This window comes from Bos grunniens, chromosome 24 (assembly GCF_055505025.1).
Source record: "Bos grunniens cultivar Pamir isolate PY7600 chromosome 24, Bosgru_T2T1.0, whole genome shotgun sequence".
Classification (NCBI taxonomy): Eukaryota; Metazoa; Chordata; class Mammalia; order Artiodactyla; family Bovidae; genus Bos; species Bos grunniens.
In genome coordinates this window covers 26,501,579-26,515,339 of record NC_141188.1, presented here as the reverse complement: position 1 = coordinate 26,515,339, position 13,761 = coordinate 26,501,579, and the positions used below count along the sequence as shown (strand labels likewise).

The window sequence follows — 13,761 nt, the reverse complement described above, 5'->3', positions numbered from 1 at the left end:
GTAGCTAAGCATGGAAGGGCTGAGGTGGGGGAGGGGACTGCTTCTGGGAAAACTCGTTTCAGTGAAATAAGAATTTCCTAGCGCCTACTCACTGTTTTCAGTGATTTGGCTTCTTCTAACCTCAGATAGGTCAGATTTGGAGGATATCTGATTCTAACCCAATATATTTCTTTTTAAAAAATTTTAAATTTATTGTATTCAAGTCAATTTACAATGTTGTGTTAATTTCTGCTGTACAGCAAAATGATTCAGTTATATATATATATTCTTTTTCATATTCTTTCCCATAATGGTTTATCACAGGACATTGAATATTCCCTGTGCTACTCGGTAGGAACTTGTTGTTTATCCATTCTAGATAGACTAGTTTGTACATTCATTCCAAACCCCCAATCCTTCCCTTCTACTTGCCTCCTCCTTGGCAATCACTGGTTTGTTCTCTACATCTGTGAGTCTTCTAACCAAATATATTTCTAAACTCAATTTACTCAGCAGTATTCAATTTGGGGGAGTCACATGTCCTCGTGTATAGCTGATGTACGTACTTCTAGAAACTTGGGGTAGATCCTTGGACATTTTAGCCCAGTGATGTCAATCCTATAGGTTCATCCAACACACATGCCTGAAATCAGGAAAGGGGCCCCCTGGCGGGTTTAGTTGCAGTGAAATAGGGCAGAAGGGTTGAAGGTTTAAGGATAAGGTGGAATGATTTGGGGATGCTTTGTTTAGCAAAAGAAGGCAGGCAGATTCTCTGGTGACTGTGAAGCTGGGGAGGTCCTAGCCAGACGAGGACTTCAGATCATTCTCCCCCCAGTCCTTCAACCTTCCCCTGAACTGCTCAGTAAGATGGTCTTGAGCTATTTCATGCTATTTCAAGTACAATAAAAACTTTCTTAATCTGCGTTCACTCGCCCACTTCTCTGCAAAACTGACTGGTGAGTGCTGCAGGGTGCTGAATGCTCAAGTCTTTCTCTAGATCCCTCAATCACTTCTGCTCCTTGTTAATTATAATTATATAAATTATACATAAGCCAAAGAGACACACATTTCTATTGCTTTTCTTTTCTCGGTATGAACATGTATTATTACTTTTATTAAAAATTGTAATTTATTTTTGGCTTTTTTTTTTTTTTTGGCTGTACCACGTGGCATGTGGGATCTGTTCCCTGACCAGGGATCGAACCCATGTCCCCCCTGCATGGAGACCATGGACTCTTAACCACTGGACCACCAGGGAAGTCCCAGTTTTGGTTGTATATTTGACTTACAATGTTGCATTTGTTCCAGGTGTATTTAGTGTTCAGGTGTTTCAGTGATTTAGTTATCTATCTCCCTATCTATATTCTTTTTCAGATTCTTTGTTATTATAAGATATTGAATATAGTTCCCTGTGCTATACAGTTGGTCCTTGTTTATCTGTTTTATATGTAGTAGTGTGTATCTGTTAATCGCAAACTCCTCATTTATCCCTCCCCCACCAACAATTAATTTCAAACTTTTATTTTTTTGGCTGCAGCCATGTGGCATGCGGGATTCCTTAGTTCCCTGACCTAGGGATTGAAGCCATGCCCCCTGCAGTAGAAGCAGTGTCCTAACCACTGGACTGCCAGGGAAGTTCCCTACTATCTTTTAAGGCTCACCAGTTCATCCGTATTTGTCTTTTCTCGTATCTCCTGATCGCACAGGTACTAGATTCTCTTTGCATGCCATTGGGTTACCTGGTTCCCAGCTTCTTCCATTTATGATATGATAGCCAGTCTTCAATCTCTTGTCAATATGGAGTGGACTTGCAATCTTCATAATCTCTTCAGACAAGTTTCCTTCTGCTTCATGAGGATGGGGAAGAGTGTCTGGAAAGCCATGCACTAGGTTCAACTCACTAAGGAACCAATGCCAGAAGAACAACTTTTAAAATTTCTTTATTTATAGACATTTCAGAACCACTGAAATCAATGACAAATTTTTTTTAGACACAACATAACCATGTTTATCTTGAGGTACACATTGGGCCCATAGATAATGCTCTGGAAACAGTGCAACTGTTAACTGGTAGTTAACCCCAGGTTCCAAGCCAAGAAACTGTAAAGATGGTTACAAAATTCTTCGAAAAGAATAAACCATTTCCATTTAAGTCAAGGAAAACGCCTACATTTTTGATGGAGTTCAATTTTTAGGCTTAGCTTAAACAGTATTTTAAAGGGAACTTCATATGAGAATGGGAGAAGATGTTTATAGTTAAGAAATGATCTGAGCCTTACAACATGAGGTTGGAAACAAGAAATTCATAATCTGATAAGTTCATTACAAAACTCATAGCCTTAAAATTAAGAGCAGCAAAATTACAGAAGATATTTGTACAGTTTTAACGCAAATCACGTTTACCCTTTGTTTCTGGCTTTCACAAGGAGACAAATGTTCAAACACCAAGTTCTAAAGACTAAAGGACGTGACTGGCTAAGAAGTAGCCATCAGCATTCCACAAGATCCACAGCCCCACCCTGTAAAAGTCCTACTTTCCATTATTTGCCCTCTGGCCATTGTATTTTTCTTGCCCCAGCAGTTTGGTGCCATTATGAGAAAAATAGTGGGAATTGGTATAATGGTGGTAAGTTTCTGAAAGTCTTGTGTGTCCAACAATAGATTTCACTTTTGTGGTGGACTGAAGTTGAAATTTCTTTGAACAGTTCGCTAGGGTCTTTGGAGAACTGTCTGCTTTACCAGTTTGTTATTCAAAACGTTAATTTCACACTCTTTAGGCATGATGAGTAGTGACTTGTGTGTGACACGGAGTGTTGGTTAAATGATGGACCCTCTATTCTATTCATCCACACCCACTCCCTGAACTGCTCGAGGAGTCGTGTGGACAACATGCAGTTGGTTCTGGAATGTCGCCAGACAGTGTTCACCCATGTGTCTGAAAACAGTTGGAATGGACAGTCATAATATTTCCCCATAAGATTGTTTTATTTCTACATGAGACAAGAATAAACACTGCAATTTAGTCGAATGGGCAGCTCGCTGCAACTTCATAAACTTGAACGGCATATGTGGGTTGAAAGGGTCTCAACGTAAATTTCACAGTTCATAAAGTTGAGCGGCTCAACTTAAAAGAGAGAGAATATGCAGGCGTTTACGAGATGCTGAGAGGCAACTGACCTGTGAGTGCTTGAGTTCGCCCTCCCTGTGTGTGTCAGGCCCACATTTTACATTTTCGCTGCTCGGTTTGATTTATTGCTGAGTTTCCTTTCTGATGGGGGTCGTGATGATTTTGGCCATGAATTTAAGGAGGACCCCAAATAAGAGTCCTGTTTGGACACTTTCTCCCAGGCCGTGGAGTCAGTGCACAGACTGTGAGGCATCTGCCAGAGATGTCCTGTCCTGACTTGGTTGGTTAGAAACGATTCTGGGTGTGAGGGTCTCTCTACACCACTTTTCAATGCAAAATCGCAGCTCAAGAAGGGGAAGGGCTGTCTCCTTCCTACCCGTGTTCTGCATTTCTTGTCATGATTCTCTGTGGCTATGCAAGCCTTGTCTAGTCAGGGTGCCATGTGGCTTCAGACATGCCAGAAGATACTTATTAGCAATTAAAACAAAATTTCAGTCAGTAAAAAAGAACACTAGCCAGTGGGGCTCTGAGATGTTTTGTGTCTCCAACGCTTTCCAAGTTTTGATGGTCTTGTAGTGTTTCTGTGATACTCCTTTCCTAGAAGCTGCCATTTTTCCCATCTGTGGCTTTTTGAAAGACAGACCACACTTAACTGTCCCTATATCCAGCTGCTCGGAAGATTTCACGTTTCTCTTACACAGACTCAGTCTCAACAACTGTGGTTTTAAATATAAACATTATGAGTTCCAAGAGGGCAGGAACTGTCCTTGATAGCAACCTGTCAAGTCATCCTAGCATGGTGCCCAGCACACAAATGATGCTCAGTGAATTGTGAGTGTGTGACTAAAAGGCCATGTCGTCCCTGCCCTCAAGGAGTCTCTACGTTGCCATCAATATAAACGCAACGTACATAAGCCAAGACAAAAAAAAAAAGCAGAAGGAACTTTTTTTTTTTCCAAAGGAAAAAAAAGATAAAAAGAATCAGTTGTTCATGTGGGGCGACCTTCATAGTAAACTCAAACCTACTTATTCCTCCCTCCTGAATTGAGAACGGTGTCTGGGCGTAAGGATTCACGAATGGGTTCAGCAAGATTTTGTCAGAGAAAACTTGCAACTATTCAACAGCCTCCTGTTTTTAAAGAAAGGTTCTGAGAGGTTAACTTTACCTAAGGGGTTGCCCCTGGCACTGAAGGATGGTTTCCCAACAGGAAAAGTCTAAGTGCAGTACTGGAAGCTTCTATACAGACTTGTCAGTTACTTATGAAGAGGTGACCCAGCCTGACAAGTTTTACAGGGTATTCTTTTTATGGGGTACTTTTAACCTAGAGTATTTGCATTTTGAGAGACATATGAAGGGAAAGAGGCTTTATTTAAAAAAAAGATTTAAGATGGAAAATGAGACAATGTATCAATTCACCTCAGTTCTAAACAATGAGATGGATTAAAAATATCTTTCATGGCAGGAAATGAAGCCATATTGAACAGGTCTGCAAAACTAGAACTGGTGGGTTTTGTCTTTCCACTGGTGGACTCATTTTGATGAGCAGGAAGAGCAGATAATAACACACAAGCCAATCCTGACACCTGGGTGGCTGTCTGTCCATCTGGAATGTGGGGACAGACTTCAGGAAGGCAGGGCTGAGGATGATAACCTGTTCGGAGATGGAAAATGTTTCTAAGATTCATATGCCTTCAAAAAGTCAACAATTATATTGATGCCATCGTATTTTGGAATAGTTAATCATGTTTGGCAAAAACTGTCAGACTGGGTTCTGGAACTGTTGGAATGAAAGTATGGTAAATCATGTATTTTCTCTGGACGAGAGGAAAGAAGAGGTTTCCGAACTAGACAAGTACTCTTATTGATGCTCTAAAAAATGATGCAACAGACGTAGCACAGATCAAAGCAGAGGGTGGTGTGTCTGACTTCCGAGCGCTCCTAAAGCACAAAGCATGTTGAACATGAGACATGGCTCTGAAAACTGCTCTCCAGACCCCAAATAACCAGATACCGGGAGAAGAACACCCTCAAACCCGAGAATTATCACTCAACAGAAATGATCAGTTCCCCAGACATGAATGGGCACAGGAGTATTCTATGCAAAACCCAGCCTGTAACAGGTTTAAAATTCAACTTAATTCTTCAGTACAGACTCTCTACTGGTTTGTTCCAAGTTTTCCATGCTGGAGCCTGATAAGACCGAGCTTCGAGGGACAGGATTCTGAGAATCTTTGACATCATTCTGTCCACTCTTCCTAAGAGTCGACTTAATCAATGGCCCCAAACTTTCAGTGGATATTTGAAAGTGAACAGATGTTACCTAAAAGATCAGACTCATAGGGATGTTGAAAACATACATTTGTATCATGTCTAGATAAATATACATACACATATATAGTCTGGGTATTTTTTCTCTGCTCAATAAAATTAGCAGCTACAGATAAATTGTTGTGGTCATGATTTATTATTTCTAAGGACGTCTTATATCCTCTACCAGCACAAGACTTGATAAAATGCCTTTTGATGAAAAGATCCCATCAAGCACATAACACTGCATTGTCATTTCATATTACTAACATTTTCAGGCACAAGAGGAAAACAATTAGCACTGAGCAGTCCAAATAACAGAGCACAGACTAGAGTTAATTGTCTGAAGTTGATTCTCCCAGAGGAGGGAATTGTTCAAAAGTGTGTGTGTGTGTGTGTGTGTGTTTAAGATTTCTTGTGTTTCTCAGCTTTGGCTATTTTGTAAATAAATATCAGACCTTCTTGCATAAACCTACTTGGGTAAGAAGTATTTCTCTGAACATGCCTTTTGTCTTTTAGCAGCTGTTGAGTGTTGAGTGACGTACAAGGCACACCTCTAAGTGTTCTGTACAGCATTTTTATTGATGTACAAAATAGCCTGTTCACCATTCAAAAATCATAATCTGCATAGTAAGAGTTCTCTCTTATCCCTATTTACAGCGAAGGTTTTTAGTGCAAAAAAAAAAAAAAAAAGAAAGAAATCCATGAAACCGTGTCCCAGCCAGTCCCATCTAGCACAACGGGGTTATCAGTTTTGCTCCATGCCAGCTGGGCTTATTTGGCTATATTTTGGGTCTCCAGCCATTAATGAACTGCAGGATTTTCTTCACCTGCAGTTTGCTCAGTTTGAAATCCTCCGAGAGGATTTCTTCTGTGAGCTGAACGAGCAGATTGCCATCGATCTTCTCGGTCACGAAGAACACGATGACGTCCTCCGACAGCCCGATGAACCGCAGGGACTTGGACACCTCTTCGACCGAGAGTCCCGACAGGTCGGCGGGCGGCTGCCACGGGGACCCGTCGCCGCAGGAGCGGGGGGCCAGCTGCAGGTGGATTGGCGACGAGAAGGGGTAGGGCGTGGAGAGGAGGTCCTGCGCGCCCTTCTGGACGAAGTACGCGTCCTCGGACAGGTCCGGCGACCCGGACTTGGGGGCTTCCTCAGCACCGTCGATCTGCAGGGGCAGAGGCGGGGTGTCCGGGGCCGCTTTCTCTTCCAGCGGCCTCGGGGCCCGGGGGGGCAAGGCGGGGCAGGAGCTGCTCTGCTTGGCCGGCCCGCCTGCCAGGCTCCTGTCACCCGAGCGCTCCAGGCAGTAGCTGGCCGACTTGGGACAGCCCGCGGGCTCCGCGGGGCCCGGCCCAGGCGGGCTGGTGGCCAGCTCGCGGCCGTCCAGCTCGAAGGCGGCCGGGCAGTTTCTCTTGGGCGTGCCTGGCGTCTTCTGTCGGGGGTAACTGTAGCTGCGGCTCGGATCCAGCAGGAAGTCGCTCCTGGTGTGGGTCTCCGACGCTCCCGAGTAATGGTTTGGCCACGAGAGCCTGGAGGACAGAGCTTCAGAAGGGGGGCTGCCGCACGGGGACTTGGGGTCCCCGGAATCTGCCTTCACTCGGTTACACGGGTAGCAGGACACGGGAGCGCTCTCGGGGGGGCTCGTCTCACTTTTAGTGACGCTGCTTAAAAGCCAAACACACAGAGAGAGGGGTGAGTGAGAAAGTGATAGTGAACATCCAGCCTAGCTTTAGCCTATCGATGTCAGTTTTGAGTAGAAAAATGCTAGGAAGCAAATATTTCTTATCATGAATTCAATAAAGTATCTACTTAACCTCACTTTTTTTTTTTAAATTTAAAGAATCTTTAAAGTACTAAAATACATCAGTAACTATGGATATGAAGATACTGATTTAATAAGCTACAGCAGAGATGGCAAATAGATTTTTAACCACAAGAAAATCATTTGTTAGTGAGTGCCTGGATCTTCGTGAAGAGAAAAATCTTTAGTCCTGTTCGGGCTTATCACCAATAGGGTCTGATTAGTGACGTCTGCAGTGGGCAAGGGGGGCATGAGGGAACAGTTAGTGGGTGTCTCGTGCTACAGTGGCGGGACTACATCACCACCGCCGATGACCTATCCATCCAAGAGGGTGTGAGGCTGGAAGAAACGTTTCAAATACAGTGCTTACACGAGCCTTGATTTCTGCACAGTTAACACCAGCATAAAGATTTAAGTGTCCAGCGAACAAAAAACACCTGCCAAGGAGAGCTACTGTAACCCATCAGGAGCATGTGTGATCCCCTGCAGCTCTGGGGCCCTATCTTCAGAACAACCATGAAACCCGAGTGCGCTCAGACTGGGTGACCGAGGTGGGGTGGGGTGGACAGTGAGTGGAACCGAGTCCGCCTCTTTGGGAGAAGAGAAGAGGCACATTCACGGCTGACCTCGCGCTTTCACAGCCTGACCAAGAGAAGCAGGTAGACCTAAGTTTGTTTCTCTAGACATAAGAAACAGTTGACAGTTACATAGAGATAGATATAATGTAATATAATGAAAGATTTCTAAAAAAAAAAAAAAAAAAGTTCTCAGCCTGTGCCAACCATGGAATGAGCCACACTGCAGAAGCATTTGCTCAGGGCACCAGGAGGATGGAAATGGAAGACGGTCTGCCAGTGATGGTCAGGAAAGGACCCCGGCTCTGGGTGGAAATTCAGAGTGGAGGCAGAACCCCTGTGATTCCCCATCTCCCTGGAAGTTGCTGTCTGCTCGGCTGAAGTCAGAATGGAGGGCAGCACTGGCTAGGCTTTATCACCGAACCCCGCACAGACTCTACAGTCTGCTCATGCCACTGGCTCTTCCATCCTAGCTCAGAACCAACAGGGTCTATGCTCGTCCAGTAAAAATAAAAAGAGAAAAAGCTGCCTTTCCTGTCACCGCGAAGAGGGGCCGGCTCCCTGACACTGTCTGCAAGGACCGGGGGCCTTGGCTGCTGAGGGCACCGTGGGGGAAGTGGGCGCTGGCATAGGACTTACATGTCGTGCAGCCCTGAAGAATAGTAGGACAAGGTGGGGCTGGGCGAGCGAGTCTGCGGCCGCGCCGGCTTGGCTGTGCGAGGAGGGACCGAGGGGCTGGTGGACTGAGGCTTTGCGCTGCGGGGCGGGACCGGCGGCGCGTTCAGGAGCCGGCACTCTTCCCGGACCTGGCGCAGAAGAGAACACGCGGGGTTAGCGACACGCGACCCGGAGGGGCCCGAGGCTGCTCTGACGCGACACCAGCTGCGATGGACGGAGGGGAGGGGTGACCTGAGCCGACAGGGGGCTGCTAGACGTGGATTGATTTTGCAAGAAACCAGTTTGGCAAATGCTGCTGAAACGTGGCAAGTAGAGGGGAAGGACAGCCCAGGCAGGGCGCAGGTGATCCATGGCGACGCAGAAAAGAGGAGCAGGAAGAAAGTAAGGGTGTAAGAGATCTTACTAGAGGATGCCATTCTCCCAGGCAGTGGTGTTTCTTCACTGTTCAAGCTGAATTCGACTTGATCCAAACCTTAGGGGCAGAGCGAACCTTGTCTAGCGGAAAAGCTCCTCCAGGGCTTCTCACGGGTAAATGTGCACCTCAATCCCCTGGGGATCTTGTTTCTTGCAGATTCAGTAACCAAGGGTGGGGCCTGAGACTCTGCATTTTTCTAACAAGCTCCCGGGTGATGCGGACCGGGCTGGACCACAGACCGTACATACTCTGAGAAACAAGGCGGCAGATGGTGGAATGAGGCAGCTCTCCAAATCCCCAAAATAGTACTGTGTATAAGAGCTGCCTCTGCCTCTCTCACCCTCCCTTCATCTTCCCACCAGAGAGGAGGCAGGTGACCCCTGCCAGCAACAGCCTGCCTTCACCCCGGCTTGTTGGCGATTCACAGCCGGCATTCAGAACATGGTTCTTTATAATGAAGATATTTTACGTACTTCTCTGTGTCAGACAGCAGGGGGCAGTTTATACCTGGTTCAGCTACTCTACCCTTAACTTCATAGATAAAAACTGAGCCGATTCTGGCTCAAAAAAAAAAAAAAAAAGGAAAGAAAAAGGCTTTGCCTGCTTTTAGGCTGTGTTTCCACCTTTTTTCCCCACCTTTTCCTTGACTCCTCCATCTCAGGGGCCCTGGGGTAATGAAGACAATGAAATAACAGCTCCCATTAGCTTTTGGTTTGGAGTTTGCTTAAGACCAAATGAGACGGGCTCCTGTTACATCACGTTGGCTACCACCTACGCTGCACCCGGCCTCGAACTGGCTTCCAAGGCCTGATTCACTTGCAGTAGAAATCCAGCCATTAAGCACAGTTATGTGACCCCGGGTGACCCGGCAAATCTCAACTCTAAGCAAAATGGAAGCCATTAAAAGTCTCATCCATTGGCATTTCTCCCTGGGCCTGCTCCCACCCAGAGGACCCACCAGATACAAGTTTTCATCTCAGCAGCTCTTAGGCTGAAACAAAATATTCAGAGCAGTGGATTTTCTTCAACAGCTGCAGGCTTTCCCCTTTTGAGCTTTTCTTAAGAAGGTGGTAGTGGAGGAAATGAGGTTTGCATAAGGAAGAGAGAGGCTTGTAAGCTGGCCCAGGGGGGCTCTTGCCCCACTTTGGGGTCTTCTGCAGAAGCTGAGAACCAACCAGGAGAGTGAAAAGCTCTGGTTGGGGTGCTCCCCTCCCTGAGTTTTGGAAGCATGGGCTGATTACAAGATAAGTAAAATAGTGTTTCCATCTTGCTGCTGCCGCTAAGTCGCTTCAGTCGTGCCCGACCCTGTGTGACCCCATAGATGGCAGCCCACCAGGCTCTGCCGTCCCTGGGATTCTCTAGGCAAGAACACTGGAGTGGGTTGCCATTTCCTTCTCCAGTGCATGAAAGTGAAAAGTGAAAGTGAAGTCGCTCAGTCGTGTCTGACTCTTAGTGACCCCATGGACTGCAGCCTACTAGGCTCCTCCACCCATAGGATCTTCCAGGCAAGAGTACTGGAGTGGGGTGCCATTGCCTTCTCCGTTCCGTCTTGATAGCAAACTGTAAAGTAGCCAACTGTGTCTCTTTTCTTTCTTAAGGAATGTCTTTAGAGTCTAGGGTGGATAGGTGTAACGTCTATAGATGTGCCTGGTTCTGTTTATGCTAGAGTGATAAGAATCAAGGAAAACGTGAGAGGATAAGGAGTCTGTTAATTTTTTTGATTTTAAAAATAGTCACGTTTCAATATGGAATTAGAGAGAAGTATAAGGGTTAAGGCTGAATCTGATTTAGAAATTTCTAAATTTTGGAATTCGTTGTTAAATACACTTAATTAGGGATCGCTGACTTAGATGTCAATGATGATGTGCTAAGATGTCAATTACAATTGCATTTTAAAAATGTATTTATTTTTAAGGTAAGGGTATGACTTTACAATATTGTGTTGGTTTCTGCCATAGGATCATTGGCTGATCCAGGTCTAGGAACACAGAGAAGCAGCCACGTGCAGTTGAATTTGACCTCTGGGAAGCCCTCTCTTCTCATAAGGTTCCTGACAGCTGCTTCTGCCTCCTCCTTCCCTAACTGGGCAGTCAGTCCTTAGAGCTTCCCCACAGGTTGGGGGTACAGAGAATACTATTAATAAAAAGTTATTTGTAGGTGACAGGGCCTGGTAAGGTGAACTTGGCTGACCGAGAGCCTTTCCAGCTGAACTCCAAACAGCACCTGAAATACGGAAAGCTCCTGAGATGGCCACATGACTCCTGAAAGGAATTCAAGAACAAAGGTGTGAGAGTGAGAGAGCTTCTTACCCTTGGGATCTGATCAGTGAGGAGATACTAACATGAAGCCAGAAAAAAAAAGAGTTCTTCCCTTGTGATGAGAAGGCAGTGTTGTTAAGTCACTTCAGTCGTGTCTGACTCTTTGTGACCCTGTGGACTACAGCTTGCCAGGCTCCTCTGTCCATGGGATTCTCCAGGCAAGAATACCGGAGTGGGTTGAGAAGGCAGTTTGGGTGTAATCACGTGACTTCAAGAACTAGGCTTATCTGAAACCCATTTCGGAGACAAAGGTAGTTAAAACAAAACCTGACTTCAAAGGGACCCCGTCCTGGATGAGAACTGAGCTGTAATGCGGTGGAGGCACAGATTAGTGCTTCACCCAGCAGGTGTGGGAGGGCAGCCCGTCCGGGGGTGAGCCCCGCTTACAGCTCTGCAGACAAATGCATCTCCACGGGTTACTCTCAACTTGTGGCTGCAGATGTGGGTGCTCGAGGGAAGTTGTACAGCAGTGTATTTTATGGAAAAATTATATATGCGTTGGGGTTCCGAGGTTACATATCACAGGGTTTATGGTGCCATCTTACTTCCTAACTCTTACATCCTTTCAACAGAAATCATTCTACTTTCCTTTGGATTTAATTCATCATGGGACATTTGTATCCAAGGGAAACGTAGCTGTGGCTTGAAATGTATTTCATCTGACAATAAAAGGTAATTTACAAGACCGGATGGCCAATCACCCTATTTCCAGTTTTCCCTCATATTCCGTTTCATGTTGAAGTGCTACATTTTCAGCACATTCCTTCTAAAAGTCTCAGCATGTGGCTTTCATCATGTTACTTCCCATCTCCAGGGGCCCCTCTGACTATTGGACAAAGTCCAGCTTCTCCTGCCTCCCATCGAGGCCTGCAGCAGTCTTTCTAGTGATTTCTTCCCATCTGGTGCCATCTTTCTAGTACTTCCCCTGCTCTCCTCTGTATGAACACACAGGTCCCTCCAGTGGGGCGGGTTCAGTGTCATCTAAACTTATTCCTTGTACTTTCCTGTCTGTCCATGCTTTAGTTCCAACTTCCCCCTCCCCGACCCCCATCACTGCCTAAGGCCCAGCCGAAGCGTTACAGGTGCGGTTTGGGACCGTCACACACAGCCATCAGCACTCGTCACTGCGTCTGAACTCTGCACAGATGCCGTCTGTATTTACTCACTCTCCATGTATGCTCAAGGAGCCTGAAAGTGGACATGCTGGGGCCATCGGCATTGTTCTTACTGCTCTGTGGGTGGCAGAGTTTGGGGACTTGACACCCCTGGCCCAATGTGTCACCTAGAATGGCAGGCAGAGGTTACTGGATGTCACCAAACTCAAAGCACTTTTATTTTTATATGGATACCATAAGAATGTCTTTTATATTTTTATGTGGAAACTGCTATTGATAAGTCATCTGGGCTACATGTTAATTTGTGTGTGTGTGTGTGTGTCTTCATATTGGTATCAATTTAGGGGAAAAAAAGGCGTGTAGCAGACCTGGGCTCGGTGACCACCATCAACTCCGCCACCGCTAACCTGGGCGTGGTATCGGTGAAAATGACAGTTCTTTCCGAACTGGGAAATGCTGTGGCTTCATTAGGGAAGGGTGGGGAGGAGGGGAGAGGTATTTGGATGACCAAGAATAAGCTCTCTAACGCTGGTGCTAAGCGAGAAGATGGCATTGTGTCTGAGGCAGGTATTATTATTACCTATCACAGATTATGGGTGACTTTTGCCTACTGGTGGGTGATCTCTGGTGATGAGCAGCTTGAGTGTTTACAGCCAAGCTCCTGGCACCTGGTTATGATGGGGGTCAATCCACAGTACGAATTCAGGGCGAGCAAACTCCCACCCGTACCCAGAGCCTGGCTTTACCAGCACTTCTCTTGTCTAAAGCCTTTCTTTCCAGCAGTCTCCCCTGTGCCCAGCACAATTGTGTCATCCTTGCCCCTTTACAAGTCTTGTCCCTTTTCTACAGCAATGTTCAATGATCCCATCTTATCAGAGATAAGATACGCTGCCCTGAAGTAAGACACTTCTCCCCAGGGTTCAAGGTGCAGACTGCCAACCCAGGGCTAATCAGAGAGCAGATTTATTGAGAGGATGAATAGTGAGCTCCACCCTTTCTAGAACCGTCACTTCTCTCTAGTCTATGAAGCATATGTTCAGCGAGGCATAGGCAAAGTGACTGTCTCTAACACAGAGAGTTCCCTAGTGGGATTTGAAGGAGGCTGTGGAAGGTGCCCGTCCTGGGACTAACAGCCAGACCACAGGGACCATCTACTCCCACTGCCCCTAAAAGTCTGAAGAACATGCATCACTTCCCCTTTTCCTACAAACATGAATTCCATTTACGACTGACTTGTTCAGTTCCGTGCTGGGTGCCCATACAGGTTCACTGACCTGCTGTGGAGTAGGGCTGACGAGAACGAGGAGCCCCTGCAATTAGCTGGGAGGGGGGTGATGGAGGCCAGTGCATGACAGATAGAAACAGGCTCCGTAATAGCAGAAGGTGGAACGCAGATCAGTGGGAGGATCATGGATGATTCAAGAGGCAGAGGGAGGACAAA

At 46.1% G+C, this 13,761-nt stretch overlaps 1 protein-coding gene across 6 annotated transcripts in view; it reads right to left on the bottom strand.

Annotated features, from left to right (window-relative positions):
- Positions 1–1,903: 1,903 nt before the first annotated feature.
- GAREM1 (GRB2 associated regulator of MAPK1 subtype 1) overlaps positions 1,904–13,761 on the bottom strand; it is a 233,735-nt gene continuing 221,877 nt past the window's right edge. For 2 of the 6 annotated variants that reach the window (XM_086372852.1, XM_086372856.1), the window contains 2 exons: positions 8,434–8,600; positions 1,904–7,082 (listed from right to left, as the gene is read on the bottom strand). In XM_086372852.1, the coding sequence (XP_086228978.1) occupies positions 6,197–7,082; positions 8,434–8,600 (1,053 nt within the window). In that variant the 3' untranslated portion in view covers positions 1,904–6,196. The remainder of the gene's footprint in view (positions 7,083–8,433; positions 8,601–13,761) is intronic. The other 4 variants (XM_086372853.1, XM_086372857.1, XM_086372854.1 and 1 more) reach the window with 3 other exon arrangements.